The following is a 21167-nucleotide window of genomic DNA, read 5'->3' as shown; positions in this document are numbered from 1 at the left end:
CTTGGTTTTCGGGGCCCCGTACGCGGCTAGGCTCCCAAAAAGTCCCACATATGTGGTATCCCCGTACTCAGGAGAAGCAGCAGAATTTATTTTGGGGTGTCATTTCACATACGCCCATAGCATGTGTGAGCAATATATCATTTAGTGACAACTTTGTGTAAAAAAAAAAAAAAAATTTTTTTTTTGTCATTATTCAATCGCTTGAGGCAAAAAAATAAAATATTCAATGGGCTCAACATGCCTCTTATCAATTTCCTTAGGGGGTCTACTTTCCAAAATGGGGTCATTTGGGGGGGTTTTGTACTGCCCTGCCATTTTAGCACCTCAAGAAATGAGATAGGCAGTCGTAAACTAAAAGCTGCGTAAATTCCAGAAAACGTACCTTAGTTTGTAGATGTGACAACTTTTGCGCAAACCAATAAATATACAATTATTGACTTTTTTTTTACCAAAGACATGTGGCTGAATACATTTTGGCCTAAATGTATGACTAAAATTGAGTTTATTGGATTTTTCTAATAACAAAAAGTAGAAAATATCATTTTTTTTCAAAATTTGCGGTCTTTTTACGTTTATATCGCAAAAAATAAAAATCGCAGAGGCAATCAAATACCATCAAAAGAAAGCTCTATTTGTGGGAAGAAAAGGACGCAAATTTTGTTTGGGTACAACATTGCATGACCGCGCAATTACCAGTTAAAGCAGCGCAGTGCCAAAGTGTAAAAAGACCTCTGGTCATTTACCAGCAAAATGGTCCGGTCTTAAAGTGGTTAATAAACATTGATCAGAGAGAGAGAGATACAAAGTATCATGGTTTCTAAACATTGATCAGAGAGAGATACAAACAATGTTACTTTGTATCTCCCTCGTCTGATCAATGTTTATAAACAATGCAACTTTGCATCTCTCTCCTGTGTGATCAAAGTAACATTGCTTATAAACATTGATCAGATGAGAGATACAAAGTAACATTGTTTGTATCTCTCTCTGATCAATGTTTAGAAACCATGATACTTTGTATCTCTCTCTGATCAATGTTTATAAGCAATGTTACTTTGATCACACAGGAGAGAGAGAGAGAGAGAGAGAGAGATACAAAGTAGCATTGTTTATAAACATTGATCAGACAAGAGAGATACAAAGTAACATTGTATCTCTGTCTCCCGCATGATGAATGTTTATAAACAATGTTATTTTGTTTCTCTCTCTCTCGCGCTCGTCTGATCAAAGTAACGTTGTTTATAAACATTCATCATACGGGAGATACAAAGTAAAAATTTTTCATCTCTCTCGTCTGATCAATGTTTATAAACAATGTTATTTTGTATCTCTCCATCTCCCGTATGATCAATGTTTATAAACAATGTTACTTTATAAACATTGATCAGATGGGAGAGCCAACATTGTTTATAAACATTGATCACAGTGGATATAGAAACGCAAAAACCATCAGACTTTTGTTTAAAAGAATTAGAAATCATTTCGTCATGTAGAAAAAAGGTCACATCCACCCGACAGGACTGAGCAGCTGAAGATCCAGCACACCAGGCTATTCACTGCACAGTAGCAAAATTACTTTATATAAAACGGAGGAGGAGATGTTAGGGAAGGGGGGGGGAGGGGCTCTTCTTACCATTAACATTTTTCGCTGCTCACAGAGCTTCTGTAATTGGTACGATTTGTCGTCGGCCTTTATATAACCGCGCTTAACGTCGTCCACCGCCTGCAAACCAGATGAGAGGAAGAAGATTAGCGGTCTTACTCTATGGAAGTAGTAAGGCGACAGCCCGTCACAGGGTGTATCGGGGTGGGGGGGAAGAGACTGAGGCGCACCGAGCCTTACCTGGTGGAAGAAGAAGGAGACGGCCAAGTCGTTGTCCTTCAGCAGCGGCTCCTCGGAGGTGGTGAACAGCCACTTGCGCACGGTGAGGCAGGTCCCGGGCACCGCCGAGGTGTAGTTCTGGACGTAGAGCTTGTGAGGGAACTCGTTGGGGGCCAACTTCCTGACTGAGAGAACGCAGAGCCACCGCGTCACCAACAGCCGAGACCACCAAACCCCCTCCCTCTTCTACAGAGCGGGGGAGGTGCGGGGACACCCCTTCCCCCCCCCCCCCCTCTGAAAACATCAACCCACAATACATACAATCTATATTATAACCTCTCACTGTCTTGGGCCTCTTCTGACACTTTGTGTGTATTTTTTTTGCTACAAAATTACTTAGGACCTCCAAACATACATTTTTTTTTGTAGCAGAGACCCTAAAGAATAAAATGGTGGTTGTTGCAAAATTTTATAATATATATATATATTTATTGTTTTGGAGTGTGAATTTTTTATTAATATTAGTGTGATTTTTTAATTTATATTAATATTAGTGTGTGATTGTTTTTGTATTATTAGTGTGTGATTTTTATTTATTTTTTTAATATTAGTGTGCGATTTTTTTTTTTTTTTATTAATATTAGTGTGTGATTTTTTTATTTATTTTTTTTATTAATATTAGGGTGTGATTTTTTTTATTATTATTATTAGAGTGATTTTTATTTTTTTATTAATATTAGTGTGTTTTTTTTTTATTTTTTATTAATATTAGTGTGTGATTTTTTTTATTATTATTAGAGTGATTTTTTTTTTTTTTTTATTAATATTAGTGTGGTTTTTTATTTTTTTATTAATATTAGTGTGATTTTTTTTAATTAATTAGTGTGTTTTTTTTTTTATTAATATTAGTGTGTTTTTTTTTTTTTTTTTTATTAATATTAGTATGTGATTTTTTTATTTATTTTTTTTATTAATATTAGTGTGTGATTTTTTTTATTATTAGAGTGATTTTTTTTTTATTAATATTAGTGTGGTTTTTTTTATTAATATTAGTGTGATTTTTTTTAAATTAATATTAGTGTGTTTTTTTTTTTTTAATATTAGTGTGTGATTTTTTTTATTAATATTAGTGTGTGATTTTTTTTATTAATATTAGTGTGTGATTTTTTTTATTAATATATTAATATTAGAGTGATTTTTTTTTAAATTAATATTAGTGTGATTTTTTTTTTATTAATATTAGTGTGTTTTTTTTTTTTATTAATATTAGTGTGTGATTTTTTTAATTAATATTAGTGTGTGATTTTTTTATTTATTTATTTTATTAATATTAGTGTGTGATTTTTTTTTATTAATATATTAATATTAGTGTGGTTTTTTTTTCCCAGCCCCGACAGGAAGTGATGTCATGACATTGCTCTGGTCCTCCGAGGCCATAGAGTCAATCAAAATTTCTACTCTTTGCCAACGGGGAACAGCCAGCCGCACCATCGGATCTAGTTTCTCAGGCGGACATGGTGAGGGGTGGGACCGAGGTATAAAATAAGATATATAATGAAAAAATATATATATTTTTTAAATTTTTTTTTGAAATTTCACAATGCTGATGGGGAAAGAAAATATAAGTCTGTCCTATTTTTACTCTTGTCTGTAACCCCCAGAATCCTTTTCATTGTGGGGAAATGTCCTTACTCTGTGACACTGGTACAAGAAATGAGCTGAGTGGTTGTCACCAGGACAGGAAGTAAAAAGGACAGCGTTAAAATGCTGCACCCATCTTAAAAAAAAAAAAAAAAAAAAAAGGAAGAAGGAGAAGAGGAAGAGGAAGAGGGAAGAAGAAGGGAGAAGGAGGAAGAAGGAAGAAGGAGGAAGAAGAAGAAGGAAGAAGGAGGAAGAAGAAGAAGGAAGAAGGAGGAAGAAGAAGAAGGAAGAAGGAGGAAGAAGAAGGAGGAAGAAGAAGGAAGAAGAAGGAGGAAGAAGAAGGAAGAAGAAGAAGGGAGAAGGAGGAGGAAGAAGAAGGGAGAAGGAGGAGGAAGAAGAAGGGAGAAGGAGGAGGAAGAAGAAGGGAGAAGGAGGGAGGAAGAAGAAGGGAGAAGGAGGAGGAAGAAGAAGGGAGAAGGAGGAGGAAGAAGAAGGGAGAAGGAGGAGGAAGAAGAAGGGAGAAGGAGAAGAAGGGAGAAGAAGGGAGAAGGAGGAAGAAGGGAGAAGGAGGAAGAAGGGAGAAGGAGGAAGAAGGGAGAAGGAGGAAGAAGGGAGAAGGAGGAAGAAGGAAGAAGGGAGAAGGAGGAAGAAGGAGGAAGAAGGGAGAAGGAGGAAGAAGGGAGAAGGAGGAAGAAGGGAGAAGGAGAAGAAGGGAGAAGGAGAAGAAGGGAGAAGGAGAAGAAGAAGAAGGAGAAGGAGAAGAAGGGAGAAGGAGAAGAAGAAGGAGAAGGAGGAGAAGGAGGAAGAAGGGAGAAGGAGGAAGAAGGGAGAAGGGAGAAGGAGGAAGAAGGGAGAAGGAGGAAGAAGGGAGAAGGGAGGAGAAGAAGGGAGAAGGAGAAGAAGAAGGAGAAGGAGAAGAAGGGAGAAGGAAGGAGAAGAAGGGAGAAGGAGAAGAAGGGAGAAGGAGAAGGAGAAGAAGGGAGAAGGAGAAGGAAGAAGAAGGGAGAAGGAGATAAAAACACAAACCCACCACATTGGTTTTGTATGCATCCCAGTTAAAAAGGAGATTTCCCATCACTTCCTGTCCTGACAGGAAGTGGGGATAATAAAATCGTCTCAACGGGGAACACAGGTGGCAATTAAGTTCAGATATAAAAATTGGCAGTTTGTTTTAGCTGCCAGCGACAGTTAAAATTCAAAGCAGGTGTAACAGACCGACCCCCCCCCCCGCCTCGGGAGGAGCGTCATCCAGAAGACGAGGCGTTTTCTGGATAATAAAGTTACCCCGGCATGGCGCTGTAACTCTCGGATGCGTCTTCTGGGACTCAGCGGCAGTTCAGGGTGTAGGACGCGCCCGGTCTGCCCGGTACGAGGGGCTCGTGAGCAGCAAACCTATTTCTTTGGAGAGTTTTTGGCCGGAGTTGGACTTTTAGTGACATAAAAACACTACAGAGGGTCAATTACTAATCCTGAGAGAGAGAAGAGAAAGAACGAGCCGCAGCTTACTGACCAAAGGAATGATTAATGACCTCAAACAGGGCAAAGTAGTTGGCGGTGATGCCGTCCATTCCGATCTTGGCAGCGAGGGCCTGCAGGGGGGAGAGAGAGAGAGAGAGAGAAAGGGGTAAGCGGACAGACACAAGCCCCTCCCCCTCAAAGGGGTCACCCTATACCTGGACCCAGAAGCCCTTCTCTCCCTAATAACTATGTAACCCAACAACTGCATACAGAAAGACAGGAGCCCCTCCCTCCTATAACAGGCCCCACCCTGTACCTGGACAGAGACGGAACCCTCCCCTCCCCCGGTCACCCCATATCTGGACACCCATGTAAGGACAAAAGCACCCCTTCCCCCGAAGAAAAGGTCACCGTGTGCCTGGACCCGGAAGCCCCTCTCTTCACAGAGGGCCATCCCTTACCTCAATTCAGGCAGGAGCCCCTCCCTTCACTAAGAGGTTCCCCCTATACCTGGATGCAGGCAGGAGGGGGCCCCCCCCCCCAAAGAGAGGATCTCCCTATACCTGGACATAGATGGAAGCCACTCCCTCCAAAGAGAGGGTCACCCTATACCTGGATGCAGACAGGAGTCCCTCCCACTAACAAAAGGTTCCCCTATACCCGAAGGCCCAATAGGAGGGTCCTCTTATGCCTGGATGCAGACGGAAGCCCCTCCCCCCTAAAGAGAGGGTCTCCCTATACCTGGACATAGATGGAAGGCCCCCCCCCCCCCCCCTCCAAAAGAGAGGGTTCCCTTATACCTGGAATAAAAAGGTTCCCCTATACCGGAAGACCCAATAAGAGGGTCACCCCATAACTGATTACAAAAGCGTTCTCTCCCCCCCCCCCCCTCCACCTGGACTCAGAACCACTCCCTTCAATAAGGTGGTCACCCCCATACCTGGATTCTGGCAAAAAAAACCTCCCCTCAATAAAAAGGTGGTCACCCCATACCTGGATCCAGGCGGAAGCCCCTCCCCTTGATGGTGGCCCCCCCTCATACCTGGATTCAGGCAGAAGCCCCTCCCCTCAATAAGGTGGTCACCTCATACCTGGATCCAGGCGGAAGCCCCTCCCCTCAATAAGGTGGTCACCTCATACCTGGATTCAGGCAGAAGCCCCCTCCCCTCAATTAGGTGGTCACCCCCATACCTGGATCCAGGCGGAAGCCCCTCCCCTCAATAAGGTGGTCACCTCATACCTGGATCCAGGCGGAAGCCCCTCCCCTCAATAAGGTGGTCACCTCATACCTGGATCCAGGCGGAAGCCCCTCCCCTCAATAAGGTGGTCACCTCATACCTGGATCCAGGCAGAAGCCCCTCCCCTTGATGGTGCCCCCCCCCCCATATACCTGGTACACCTGGTCGGTGGTGCTGTTCTTCTTGACGCGGACTGTGGCGGTGGTCTTGTCCGGTAACGCAATGCGCAGTTCTACATCGGACACTCCGTTGTAATTCTGTGGGAGGAGTCAGAAGGATCACATGATGATGTCACCACAATCTCGCAGAAAAATGTTAATGTCACGTTGAAAGCCATCTTTATAAAATCTGCAGCTCTACAATCCCTGGTGATCCCGCCATAAAGGTCTTTGTCCAGGCACTTCCTGTTACAAGGCGACAACGCTCTGTCCGTCTTCCAACATTCTCCCACGTTGTCGGGGGGAGGGCGGGGCTCCCAAGGGAGACTACAAGTGGTACCCATTACACAGGCATAGTCCACTGTTATCACCATCAGGAAACCCGTGCTGAGAAATGCCCGGCACCCATCATTGTAGACAGGAAGTGGCTGCAAAGAGGCGGCAGGAAATCAGCAGCACTGAGATATTAATGGATGGGGAAAAAAAAATGAAAATACATTTCAAACAAGAACTTTATTGAATAAAGATATGACAATTGTATAGAATACATAGTTCATCTACAGTAAGGACGCGGGAGAGGGCGGGCTTACCTCATCGGACTCGGACAGGAACTCCTGCATGATGTCACTTTCCCCGATCACCCGTATAGAGCAAACTGCGCCAAAGAGAGAGAAACGCGTCAGTCCCATCACAGGGGGGGGGGTCACATCTCTAATTAGACCAAAAGTGCCCCAATGTTACGGGTGTCATCTACATTCCAATTATGGCAAATAAAAAGAATGCAGCAAGAAAAGGGAGACTCCCTATAGTTGCTGCAACAGATGTGTGGAGCTGGAAGGGGGGGAGGGGGCGGATCATCCCACCGAGGACACATGGGGTCAACCTCCTTGGGTGTGTGTGTGTGGGGGGGGGGGGTCATGTGTGAAGTTGGGGAAGATTGCAGACCACTGGGGAGGCGTGGCATTAGGGCAGGTGTAACCCTTCTTGGGTGTGGGAGGGGGGGGGGTCATCACATTCCACTGGGGAGGGTGTGGTGTCAACCTACTTGGGTGTGTGTTTGTGGGGGGGGGGGGGGGTAATCACATTCCACCGGGCATGGTGTCAACCAACCCAATTGGGTGGGGGTCATCACATCCCACCGGGGAGGGTGTGGTGTGGGTCATGTGTGAATGTTGCAGACCACTGGGGAGGTGTGGCATTAGGGCAGGTGTAACCCTCCTTGGGTATGTGGGGGGGGGGGGTCATCACAGAGCGTGGTGTCAACCTCCTTGGGTGGGTGTGTGTGTGTGTGGGGGGGGGGGGGTGGCGTCAACCTCCTTGGTTGTGGGGGTGGGGGGGGAACTCATCACATCCCACCAGGGGGAGGTGTGGCATTAGGGCAGGTGTAACCCTCCTTGGGTATGTGGGGGGGTCATCACATTCCACCAGGGAGAGCGTGGTGTCAACCTCCTTGGGTGTGTGTGTGTGGGGGGGGGGCGTGGCGTGGTGTCAACCTCCTTGGGTGTGTGTGTGTGGGGGGGGGGCGTGGCGTGGTGTCAACCTCCTTGGGTGTGTGTGTGTGGGGGGGGGCGTGGCGTGGTGTCAACCTCCTTGGGTGTGTGTGTGTGGGGGGGGGCGTGGCGTGGTGTCAACCTCCTTGGGTGTGTGTGTGTGGGGGGGGGCGTGGCGTGGTGTCAACCTCCTTGGGTGTGTGTGTGTGTGGGGGGGGCGTGGCGTGGTGTCAACCTCCTTGGGTGTGTGTGTGTGGGGGGGGGCGTGGCGTGGTGTCAACCTCCTTGGGTGTGTGTGTGGGGGGGGGGGGCGTGGCGTGGCGTCAACCTCCTTGGTTGTGGGGGGGGGGTCATCACATCCCACCAGGGAGGGTGTGGTGGGGGTCATGTGTGAAGTTGGGGGAAGATTGCAGACCACTGGGGAGGTGTGGCATTAGGGCAGATGTAACCCTCCTTGGGTGTGTGTGTGGGGGGGGTCCTCACTTCCCACCGGGGAGGGTGTGGTGTCAACCTCCTTGGTTGTGGGGGGGGGGGGGGTCATCACATCCCACCAGGGGGAGGTGTGGCATTAGGGCAGGTGTAACCCTCCTTGGGTATGTGGGGGGGTCATCCCATTCCACCAGGGAGAGCGTGGTGTCAACCTCCTTGGGTGTGTGTGTGTGTGGGGGGGGGCATCACATCCCACCAGGGAGGGTGTGGTGGGGGGTCATGTGTGAAGTTGGGGGACATCACATCCCACCGGGGAGGGCGTGGTGTAATCCTCCTTGGGTGTGGGGGCCCCATGTGAGGAGTTGGGGGTAAACCTCCACCGTTGTGGAAAGATTTCCTCCCACTTCCTGTTGCACCCCTGGGACAGGATATAGAGTGGAAACCCGCCCAATTGGGCTACAAGCAGCCAATCAAATGATAAAGGCATGGAAGCTAAAAGGTTACAATCGCGGGAACACGCGGTTGTGCGCACATCTGACAGAGAAGCAGGATTGGATACCTTTCTCCAGGAATTCCTCTAAGCCCCTCCTCCTGGCGTCCAGCTGTTGCTCGGACAGTGAGAAGGGCCACTTGCCCGGTAGCCGGGGAAAGGTGAAGTTGGCAAACTCCCGTCTGAGGTTCTGGCTCAGGATGGCGAATTCCCGATATCGTTTGGAGCAGAGCTGCCGGCCAGCCATGTACACGTTATAAACCTGAAACCCAAACGAGACAGCGGTGTCACCACCCACCCGAAACATTCTACCCCAACTGTGACCTGGTCACCTCCGACCTCCTGATCCTATCCCCCAACTAGTGACCTGGTCACCTGCGACCTCCTGATCCTACCTCCTGCCACCCAACTAGTGACCTGGTCACCTCCGACCTCCTGATCCTACCTCCTGCCACCCAACTAGTGACCTGGTCACCTCCGACCTCCTGCCACCCAACTAGTGACCTGGTCACCTCCAACCTCCTGATCCTACCTCCTGCCACCCAACTAGTGACCTGGTCACCTCCGACCTCCTGATCCTACCACCCAACTAGTGACCTGGTCACCTCCGACCTCCTGCCACCCAACTAGTGACCTGGTCACCTCCGACCTCCTGCCACCCAACTAGTGACCTGGTCACCTTCGACCTCCTGATCCTACCTCCTGCCACCCAACTAGTGACCTGGTCACCTCCTACCACCCAACTAGTGACCTGGTCAACTCCGACCTCCTGATCCTACCTCCTGCCACCCAACTAGTGACCTGGTCACCTCCGACCTCCTGATCCTACCTCCTACCACCCAACTAGTGACCTGGTCACCTCCGACCTCCTGATCCTACCTCCTACCACCCAACTAGTGACCTGGTCACCTCCGACCTCCTGATCCTACCTCCTACCACCCACCTAGTGACCTGGTCACCTCCTACCACCCAACTAGTGACCTGGTCACCTCCGACCTCCTGATCCTACCTCCTACCACCCAACTAGTGACCTGGTCACCTCCGACCTCCTGATCCTACCTCCTACCACCCAACTAGTGACCTGGTCACCTCTTACCACCCAACTAGTGACCTGGTCACTTCCGACCTCCTGATCCTACCTCCTACCACCCAACTAGTGACCTGCTCACCTCCGACCTCCTGATCCTACCACCCAACTAGTGACCTGGTCACCTCCGACCTCCTGATCCTACCACCCAACTAGTGACCTGGTCACCTCCGACCTCCTGATCCTACCACCCAACTAGTGACCTGGTCACTTCCGACCTCCTGATCCTACCTCCTACCACCCAACTAGTGACCTGGTCACCTCCGACCTCCTGATCCTACCTCCTACCACCCAACTAGTGACCTGGTCACTTCCGACCTCCTGATCCTACCACCCAACTAGTGACCTGGTCACCTCCGACCTCCTGATCCTACCTCCTACCACCCAACTAGTGACCTGGTCACTTCCGACCTCCTGATCCTACCACCCAACTAGTGACCTGGTCACCTCTGACCTCCTGATCCTACCACCCAACTAGTGACCTGGTCACCTCCGACCTCCTGATCCTACCACCCAACTAGTGACCTGGTCACCTCCGACCTCCTGATCCTACCACCCAACTAGTGACCTGGTCACCTCCGACCTCCTGATCCTACCTCCTGCCACCCAACTAGTGACCTGGTCACTTCCGACCTCCTGATCCTACCTCCTACCACCCAACTAGTGACCTGCTCACCTCCGACCTCCTGATCCTACCACCCAACTAGTGACCTGGTCACCTCCGACCTCCTGATCCTACCACCCAACTAGTGACCTGGTCACCTCCGACCTCCTGATCCTACCACCCAACTAGTGACCTGGTCACTTCCGACCTCCTGATCCTACCTCCTACCACCCAACTAGTGACCTGGTCACCTCCGACCTCCTGATCCTACCTCCTACCACCCAACTAGTGATCTGGTCACCTCCGACCTCCTGATCCTACCTCCTACCACCCAACTAGTGACCTGGTCACTTCCGACCTCCTGATCCTACCACCCAACTAGTGACCTGGTCACCTCCGACCTCCTGATCCTACCTCCTACCACCCAACTAGTGACCTGGTCACTTCCGACCTCCTGATCCTACCACCCAACTAGTGACCTGGTCACCTCTGACCTCCTGATCCTACCACCCAACTAGTGACCTGGTCACCTCCGACCTCCTGATCCTACCACCCAACTAGTGACCTGGTCACCTCCGACCTCCTGATCCTACCTCCTGCCACCCAACTAGTGACCTGGTCACTTCCGACCTCCTGATCCTACCTCCTACCACCCAACTAGTGACCTGGTCACCTCCTACCACCCAACTAGTGATCTGGTCACCTCCGACCTCCTGATCCTACCACCCAACTAGTGACCTGGTCACTTCCGACCTCCTGATCCTACCACCCAACTAGTGACCTGGTCACCTCCTACCACCCAACTAGTGATCTGGTCACCTCCTACCTCCTGATCCTACCTCCTGCCACCCAACTAATGACCTGGTCACCTCCTGCCACCCAACTAGTGATCTGGTCACCTCCGACCTCCTGATCCTACCACCCAACTAGTGACCTGGTCACCTCCTACCTCCTGATCCTACCTCCTGCCACCCAACTAATGACCTGGTCACCTCCTGCTACCCAACTAGTGATCTGGTCACCTCCGACCTCCTGATCCTACCACCCAACTGTGACCTGGTCACCTCCGACCTCCAGATCCTACCTCCTGCCACCCAACTAGTGACCTGGTCACCTCCGACATCCTGATCCGACCTCCTGCCACCCAACTAGCGACCTGGTCACCTCCGACCTCCTGATCCTACCACCCAACTAGTGACCTGGTCATCTCCGGCCACCTGATTCTACTTCTGCCTCCCAACCACACTGATCTGGTCATCTCCGGCCACCTAAGCCTCCCAACTACAGTGACCTGGTCACCTCTGACTTCATCCCCACCCCCCGCTCACCACAAACTTCTCCCCGCCCTGTTCCACGTGTTTGTAGGTGGGGATGGAGATGGGCACGGCCTGTTTCTCGGTGTAGTCATAGAAGGACTGTCCCGAGGAGTCGTCGCTGGGGTCCAGGTTCTCGGCTTCGTGTGGTGGGACAGACAGAACGGTGAGGACCAGCTCCTTCTCTCCGGCCCGGATCAGATCCACCACTTGTTTGTGGGTGGCCCCTTCCACGTTGACGCCGTTCCTGGATTGGGGGGACAGAGAGGGTGGAGTTTATATATGCAACCAACCAATAGGACAGAGAAGAAATCTCAAATCTCTAGAACTAAATCACATTCCCCACCAACTACCAGAAACACTCTGGGGGGGGGGGGGGGGGGCAATTCTCAATATCTGGCATTCTGTATGTATGGACTCTGCACAGTACCACTTCTCTTGTCCTGTATGTCGGGTGTAATTCTCGGTATCTGTTCTTATTCTGTATGTATGGACTCTGCACAGTACCACTTCTCTTGTCCTGTATGTCGGGTGTAATTCTCGGTATCTCTTCTTATCCTGTATGTATGGACTCTGCACAGTACTACTTCTCTTGTCCTGTATGTCGGGTGTGATTCTCGGTATCTCTTCTTATTCTGCATGTATGGACTCTGCACAGTACTACTTCTCTTGTCCTGTATGTCGGGTGTGATTCTCGGTATCTCTTCTTATTCTGCATGTATGGACTCTGCACAGTACTACTTCTCTTGTCCTGTATGTCGGGTGTGATTCTCGGTATCTCTTCTTATTCTGTATGTAGGGACTCTGCACAGTACCACTTCTCTTGTCCTGTATGTCGGGTGTAATTCTCGGTATCTGTTCTTATTCTGTATGTATGGACTCTGCACAGTACCACTTCTCGTGTCCTGTATGTCGGGTGTAATTCTCGGTATCTGTTCTTATTCTGTATGTATGGACTCTGCACAGTACCACTTCTCTTGTCCTGTATGTCGGGTGTAATTCTCGGTATCTGTTCTTATTCTGTATGTATGGACTCTGCACAGTACCACTTCTCTTGTCCTGTATGTCGGGTGTAATTCTCGGTATCTGTTCTTATTCTGTATGTATGGACTCTGCACAGTACTACTTCTCTTGTCCTGTATGTCGGGTGTAATTCTCGGTATCTGTCCTTATTCTGTATGTATGGACTCTGCACAGTACTACTTCTCTTGTCCTGTATGTCGGGTGTAATTCTCGGTATCTCTTCTTATTCTGTATGTATGGACTCTGCACAGTACTACTTCTCTTGTCCTGTATGTCGGGTGTAATTCTCGGTATCTGCTCTCATTCTGTATGTATGGACTCTGCACAGTACCACTTCTCTTGTCCTGTATGTCGGGTGTAATTCTCGGTATCTCTTCTTATTCTGTATGTATGGACTCTGCACAGTACCACTTCTCTTGTCCTGTATGTTGGGTGTAATTCTCGGTATCTGTTCTTAATCTGTATGTATGGACTCTGCACAGTACCACTTCTCTTGTCCTGTATGTCGGGTGTAATTCTCGGTATCTCTTCTTATTCTGTATGTATGGACTCTGCACAGTACCACTTCTCTTGTCCTGTATGTCGGGTGTAGATCTCGGTATCTGTTCTCATTCTGTATGTATGGAGTACTTCTCCTGTCATACATTGGCCCCTAGGCTGTGAAGTCATGTGACCGCTCAGTGACGGGACGTCAGTCACGTGTCGTCCTCTTCGCCATCACTTCTGACACAGAGACTCGTCTGAAGTTCCTTCAAGGAAGAGGCCGCTGCGTCTCCCGAGCCTCGCACTTCCTTCCTGCGCCGGAGAGAAGCTCCAGACCACAACCAGGATGTCTGATGGCTCAAGAGGGACCGTCCCCCCCCAACCACCCCACCCCCCACCCCGGAGATTGCACAACAATCAGCGACATACAGACGTCAGTGGACAGGGAAGAGGCTCAGGATTGGTGATCGATGTTCAGATGACTTCACTGGGCGCATGCTGATCGGGGGGTGGGGGGGGGGGGGGGTTCCGGTTCTCTAATAAACCTCTGAGGGCTTCACAGAACAGCTGTATTTATACTGAGATTAAATGACACACAGGTGGGCTCTATTTACTAAATTAGGTGACTTCTGAAGGCAATTGGTTCCTCTAGATTTTTAGTTAGGGGTATCAGAGTAAAGGGGGCGCCATACAAATGCCCCTCCCCCCCTCACATATTTATTTGTATCATTTATCATTTTCCTTCCTCTTCACAATTATGTGACACTTTGTGTTGGTCCATCACATAAAATCCCAATAAAATACATTTACGGTTTTGGAAGTTCTGACCGACCGCACAGCCGGCATCTCTCTCAATCTCTGGCAAAAAAAGGCCACCGCCGAGGAACTACAACTCCCAGCAAGTCCATCTCTACGGCACAACCAGCCGTCGCCAATCGGCTCCAAGGAGAAGCTGGGAAAAGCTCCACAACCATAAGTCCCAGCAAGCCTGCAAATCACGCTGCAACCCCTCTGGATGGAAGACCGAGTACGGGGGGAGGGGCGTTTTTGATGTGGACCCCATTCTTATGGGGGGAGGAGAGGACACCAATGATGGGGAGGGTCAATGTAGACACCAGGCATATGGGGAGGGTCAATGTAGACACCAATGATGGGGAGGGTCATTCTTATGGGGGGAGGAGAGGACGCCGGGGATATGGGGAGGGTCAACGTAGACGCCGGGGATATGGGGAGGGTCAACGTAGACGCCGGGGATATGGGGAGGGTCAACGTAGACGCCGGGGATATGGGGAGGGTCAACGTAGACGCCGGGGATATGGGGAGGGTCAACGTAGACGCCGGGGATATGGGGAGGGTCAACGTAGACGCCGGGGATATGGGGAGGGTCAACGTAGACGCCGGGGATATGGGGAGGGTCAACGTAGACGCCGGGGATATGGGGAGGGTCAACGTAGACGCCGGGGATATGGGGAGGGTCAACGTAGACGCCGGGGATATGGGGAGGGTCAACGTAGACGCCGGGGATATGGGGAGGGTCAACGTAGACGCCGGGGATATGGGGAGGGTCAACGTAGACGCCGGGGATATGGGGAGGGTCAACGTAGACGCCGGGGATATGGGGAGGGTCAACGTAGACGCCGGGGATATGGGGAGGGTCAACGTAGACGCCGGGGATATGGGGAGGGTCAACGTAGACGCCGGGGATATGGGGAGGGTCAACGTAGACGCCGGGGATATGGGGAGGGTCAACGTAGACGCCGGGGATATGGGGAGGGTCAACGTAGACGCCGGGGATATGGGGAGGGTCAACGTAGACGCCGGGGATATGGGGAGGGTCAACGTAGACGCCGGGGATATGGGGAGGGTCAACGTAGACGCCGGGGATATGGGGAGGGTCAACGTAGACGCCGGGGATATGGGGAGGGTCAACGTAGACGCCGGGGATATGGGGAGGGTCAACGTAGACGCCGGGGATATGGGGAGGGTCAACGTAGACGCCGGGGATATGGGGAGGGTCAACGTAGACGCCGGGGATATGGGGAGGGTCAACGTAGACGCCGGGGATATGGGGAGGGTCAACGTAGACGCCGGGGATATGGGGAGGGTCAACGTAGACGCCGGGGATATGGGGAGGGTCAACGTAGACGCCGGGGATATGGGGAGGGTCAACGTAGACGCCGGGGATATGGGGAGGGTCAACGTAGACGCCGGGGATATGGGGAGGGTCTACGTAGACGCCGGGGATATGGGGAGGGTCTACGTAGACGCCGGGGATATGGGGAGGGTCTACGTAGACGCCGGGGATATGGGGAGGGTCTACGTAGACGCCGGGGATATGGGGAGGGTCTACGTAGACGCCGGGGATATGGGGAGGGTCAACGTAGACGCCGGGGATATGGGGAGGGTCAACGTAGACGCCGGGGATATGGGGAGGGTCAACGTAGACGCCGGGGATATGGGGAGGGTCAACGTAGACGCCGGGGATATGGGGAGGGTCAACGTAGACGCCAGGGATATGGGGAGGGTCAACGTAGACGCCAGGGATATGGGGAGGGTCAACGTAGACGCCAGGGATATGGGGAGGGTCAACGTAGACGCCAGGGATATGGGGAGGGTCAACGTAGAAGCCAGGAATGGGAAGGGTCAACGTAGAAGCCAGGAATGGGAAGGGTCAACGTAGACACCAATGATGGGGAGGGTCAACGTAGACACCAATGATGGGGAGGGTCAACGTAGACACCAATGATGGGGAGGGTCAACGTAGACACCAATGATGGGGAGGGTCAACGTAGACACCAATGATGGGGAGGGTCAACGTAGACACCAATGATGGGGAGGGTCAACGTAGACACCAATGATGGGGAGGGTCAACGTAGACACCAATGATGGGGAGGGTCAACGTAGACACCAATGATGGGGAGGGTCAACGTAGACACCAATGATGGGGAGGGTCAACGTAGACACCAATGATGGGGAGGGTCAACGTAGACACCAATGATGGGGAGGGTCAACGTAGACACCAATGATGGGGAGGGTCAACGTAGACACCAATGATGGGGAGGGTCAACGTAGACACCAATGATGGGGAGGGTCAACGTAGACACCAATGATGGGGAGGGTCAACGTAGACACCAATGATGGGGAGGGTCAACGTAGACACCAATGATGGGGAGGGTCAACGTAGACACCAATGATGGGGAGGGTCAACGTAGACACCAATGATGGGGAGGGTCAACGTAGACACCAATGATGGGGAGGGTCAACGTAGACACCAATGATGGGGAGGGTCAACGTAGACACCAATGATGGGGAGGGTCAACGTAGACACCAATGATGGGGAGGGTCAACGTAGACACCAATGATGGGGAGGGTCAACGTAGACACCAATGATGGGGAGGGTCAACGTAGACACCAATGATGGGGAGGGTCAACGTAGACACCAATGATGGGGAGGGTCAACGTAGACACCAATGATGGGGAGGGTCAACGTAGACACCAATGATGGGGAGGGTCAACGTAGACACCAATGATGGGGAGGGTCAACGTAGACACCAATGATGGGGAGGGTCAATGTAGACACCAGGGATATGGGGGGGGGGGTAGTATGCCATGGACCCTATAGGATATGGTAACCCTTGCACCGGTCAGTAACTATACAGCGGCGGTCCTCACATCTCCAGGATGCGGCAGGCGGTCTCAAGTCTTTATACTTTGGCGGCCTCAGTTGGTCGGTAGGCGGCGGTGGTCACCCCTGAATATTCACAGCTCTAGGATGTGGTCACCCTTGCAGTGCCAGTCATAGTTAGTAAACGTCAGTGGTCACCCCCCCCCCCCTAGCTACTCACACCTCAAGGGATGTGGTCACCCTTGTGGCACGCGGTTCCGGTCGGTCGCTATATGGCGGCGGTCACCCCGGATATGGTCACCTGCATGGGTTCTGGTTGGTCGGTATGCGGTGGCGGTCTTCCCTGGATACTCACACCTCCAGGATGTGGTCACCCCTCACGTCACACAAAAGGCGTTCATTATATGGTGGCGGTCACTCCTGAACACTCGTAGCTCCAGGATGTGGTCACCCCTTACGGCACGCGGTCCCGGTTGGTCATTATACAGCGGCACTCACCATGGATACATCCATACTTCCAAGATGTGGTCACCCTCATTCCCCCACCCCCCCCAGATTTGCCCCCCTTCCCCCCGTACACTCCCCCTCCAAGATTTGGGCCCCCCCTCCTTCCCCAGTACACACCCCCCTTCAGAATTCTGCCCCCTCGTACACCCCCTCTAGGATTCTGCCCCCCGTAACTCCCCCCCAGGATTGTGTCCTCCCCATACACCCCCCTCCAGGATTCTGCCCCCGTGTAACTCCCCTCTGGGATGCTGTCCCCCCCATACACCCCCCTCCAGGATTCTGTCCCCCCCCCCAGGATTCTGTCCCCCCCGTAACTCCCCTCCAGGATGCTGTCCCTCCCGTACCCCCCCCCAGGATGCAGTCCCTCCCGTACCCCCCCAGTATTCTGTCCCTCCCGCACACCCCCCCAGGATGCAGTCCCCCCCATACACCCCCTCCAGAATTCTGCCCCCCCGTACGCCCCCCTCCAGGATTCTGTCCCCCCCCCCCACCTCCAGGATTCTGCCCCCCACCTCCAGGATTCTGCCCCCCGTAACTCCCCTCCAGGATTCTGCCCCCCCCGTACGGCCCCCTCCAGGATTCTGCCCCCCCGTACGGCCCCCTCCAGGATTCTGCCCCCCCCCCCGTACGGCCCCCTCCAGGATTCTGCCCCCCCCGTACGGCCCCCTCCAGGATTCTGCCCCCCCCAGGATTCTGCCCCCCCCGTACGGCCCCCTCCAGGATTCTGCCCCCCCCCGTACGGCCCCCTCCAGGATTCTGCCCCCCCGTACGGCCCCCTCCAGGATTCTGCCCCCCCCCGTACGGCCCCCTCCAGGATTCTGCCCCCCATACAGCCCCCTCCAGGATTCTACCCCCCCCCCGTACGGCCCCCTCCAGGATTCTGCCCCCCCCCGTACGGCCCCCTCCAGGATTCTGCCCCCCTCCCCAATTCTACCCCCCCTCCAGGATTCTGCCCCCCCCCCCACACCCCCCTCCCTGTACATCTTATCCAGGATTCTGTCCCCCCCCCCTCTCCCCGGTACTCCCCCCTCCAGTATGCGGTCCCCCCGGTACTCACACTTCCAGTATCCGGTCCCCCTTGCGGATCCCGGCTCGGTCGGCGGCTCCCCCCGGTAGCACGGCGCTGACATGCTGTAGCGGGGCGTACAGCTCCCCGTTGATGCTCCTCAGTTGGCCGCCCTCGCTGACCTGTCCCCGCACATTGAACCCGTAGCCGGACTCCGACTTCACTATCCGCACCACCCGCGGGCCCCCGCTCCGCTCATCCGCCATCTTGGCCGCATCCAGTCACGGGACCCGCACCGGGGCATGCCGGGAGATGCAGTGCGGAAGAGCTGTCAGGCCAGGGGGCGGGGCCGGTAGGCAACGCAGCCAGTCGGACTCCGGAGGGGTGTCCGCTCCGGCCAACCACAGCTCCCGGGAGGACATCCAATCGGCGCTGTGACAGCTGAGCCGGCGGCCAATCAAAACCTGCAGTTGTCTCCGGGGCGGGCTGACATGGAGGAAGCAGCATCACGTGACGTGTCTGAGGTAAAGAGGCGGGAAAGATGAGGTGAGGACCTGGAATACCATCAGAGGGGGAGGGGAGGGGCAGTTATGGCTGAATGTGGAGAATATCGATACAAATCAGGTAATTATCGATTGATTAGTAATTGTTCTCCTAACATATTAATAAAGAAATTAAGAGTCATTTCTGAAAATATTTATAGTTCACCTTTTACCAAAAAATCTGCCTCTACAGGTAGGTGGCGCCCTTCCTATAGGTGGAGGACTATTATGTACCTCCTGAAGCCTGACTGGAAAACTCCCAGGATTCCGTGCCTCCCCCTATTCAGACACCCCCCAGTATTACCCCCTCCACTATTCCGTGCCCCCCTCCACTATTCTGTGCCCCCCTCCAGTTTTCTGTGTCCCCCCTCCAGTATTCCGTGCCCCCCCTCCAGTATTCCGTGCCCCCCCTCCAGTATTCCGTGCCCCCCCTCCAGTATTCCGTGCCCCCCTCCAGTATTCAGTCCCTCCTTGCACTATTTCGTGCCCCCCCTCCAGTATTCTGTGCCCCCCTCCAGTATTCTGTACCCCCTTCCAGTATTCGGTGCCCCCCTCCAGTATTCGGTGCCCCCCTCCAGTATTCTGTGCCCCCTTCCAGTATTCGGTGCCCCCCTCCAGTATTCTGTGCCCCCCCTCCAGTATTCTGTACCCCCTTCCAGTATTCGGTGCCCCCCTCCAGTATTCGGTGCCCCCCTCCAGTATTCAGTCCCTCCTTGCAGTATTATGTGCCCCCCCTCCAGTATTCTGTGCCCCCCTACAGTATTCCGTGCCCCCCTCCAGTATTCAGTCCCTCCTTGCAGTATTCAGTGCCCCCCTCCAGTATTCAGTCCCTCCTTGTAGTATTCTGTGCCCCCCCTCCAGTATTCAGTGCCCCCCCTCCAGTATTCAGTCCCTCCTTGCAGTATTCTGTGCCCCCCCTCCAGTATTCAGTGCCCCCCCTCCAGTATTCAGTCCCTCCTTGTAGTATTCTGTGCCCCCCCTCCAGTATTCAGTGCCCCCCCTCCAGTATTCAGTCCCTCCTTGCAGTATTCTGTGCCCCCCCTCCAGTATTCCGTGCCCCCCTCCAGTATTCAGTCCCTCCCTCCAGTATTCTGTGCCCCCCCTCCAATCACAGGATGGAGGGTGTTTAGGTGAAGTCCAATCACAGGACAGGGGATGTTCAGGTGGAGTCCAATCACAGGATGGCGGTTGTTCAGGGGAGTCCAATCACAGGTTAAAACAGGGTATTCAGGAATCATCCAATCTCAGGACATCGAGTGTTCAGGCAGAGTCCAATCACAGGACGGGGGTGTTCAAGGGTAGTCCAGTCACAAGACAGGGCATGTTAAGGGGAGTCCAATCACAGGACGGGGGTTGTTTAGTTAAAGCCCAATCACAGGATGGGGTGTGTTCAGGGGGGAGTCCAATCACAGGACAGGACATGGGGTGTTCAAAGCAGAGTCCAATCACAGGACAGGGTTTGTTTAGGGGGAGTCCAGTCACAAGACAGGGGGTGTTCAGGGGGGGAGTCCAATCACAGGACAGGGGATGTTCAGGAGGGAGTCCAATCACAGGACTGGACATAGGGTGTTCAAAGCAGAGTCCAATCACAGGACGGGGGTTGTTTAGAGGGAGTCCAATCACAGGACTGGGAGTGTTCAGGGGGGAGTCCAATCACAGGACAGGGTATTGGCTGTGTTCAAAGCAGAGTTCAATCACAGGACGGGGGGGGGGGGGGTGTTCAGGGGCAGTCCAATCACCTGACTGGGGATGTTCAGGGGGAGTCCAATCACAGGACTGGCAGTGTTCAAGGGGAGTCCAATCACCTGACTGGGGGTGTTCAGGGGGAGTCTAATCACAGGATGGAGGAGTCCAATCACAGGGCAGGGGGTGTTCAGGCCTCACGTTGGGCACCAACAAAAAAAACAAAAAACCTGGCTCATAATCGGTGTTCCGATTCATTCCAAAGGAGTTCTGTAGAGATGAGATCGAGTTCCTCCACACAAAACGGATCACACCATGTATTTTTTGAGTTGACTTCTCCCATAACATGGCCATTAATAAGGAATTTCCCCCCTCTCCCCATAGTGATAAATATAGAGTTACCCCCTTGTTGGCTATAACATCCTCCATTCTTCTGGGAAGCTTTTCCACAAGATTTTGAAGGGTGTCTGTGGGGATTGTGAGGGTAGGTACTGATTCTGAAGAAGAAGACCTGACCCACAAAAGAAAGTCCTGGCTTGCCATTGGCATTCCAGTTCCCATCCCAAAT

The 21167-nt window shown here is 52.3% G+C and overlaps 1 protein-coding gene across 2 annotated transcripts in view; it reads right to left on the bottom strand.

Moving 5' to 3' along the window:
* The window catches only part of SNX27 (sorting nexin 27), a 32957-nt gene extending 14260 nt beyond the window's left edge, over positions 1 to 18697 (bottom strand). For both annotated transcript variants that reach the window (XM_077463892.1, XM_077463893.1), the window contains exons 1-8: positions 18426 to 18697; positions 11746 to 11977; positions 8796 to 8988; positions 6908 to 6972; positions 6312 to 6416; positions 4974 to 5052; positions 1844 to 2007; positions 1634 to 1723 (exon numbers count right to left, since the gene is read on the bottom strand). In XM_077463892.1, coding sequence (XP_077320018.1) covers positions 1634 to 1723; positions 1844 to 2007; positions 4974 to 5052; positions 6312 to 6416; positions 6908 to 6972; positions 8796 to 8988; positions 11746 to 11977; positions 18426 to 18640 — 1143 coding nt within the window. In that variant the 5' untranslated portion in view covers positions 18641 to 18697. The remainder of the gene's footprint in view (positions 1 to 1633; positions 1724 to 1843; positions 2008 to 4973; positions 5053 to 6311; positions 6417 to 6907; positions 6973 to 8795; positions 8989 to 11745; positions 11978 to 18425) is intronic.
* Between the last annotated feature and the right edge of the window lie 2470 nt (positions 18698 to 21167).

The sequence above is a fragment of the Lithobates pipiens genome, unplaced genomic scaffold (genome assembly GCF_037356315.1).
Source record: "Lithobates pipiens isolate NorthernLeopardFrog02 unplaced genomic scaffold, aLitPip1_a1.2 Scaffold_30, whole genome shotgun sequence".
Lineage (NCBI taxonomy): Eukaryota > Metazoa > Chordata > Amphibia > Anura > Ranidae > Lithobates > Lithobates pipiens.
Note: the sequence above shows the minus strand (reverse complement) of the source record. Positions and strands in the feature narration are given on the sequence as shown.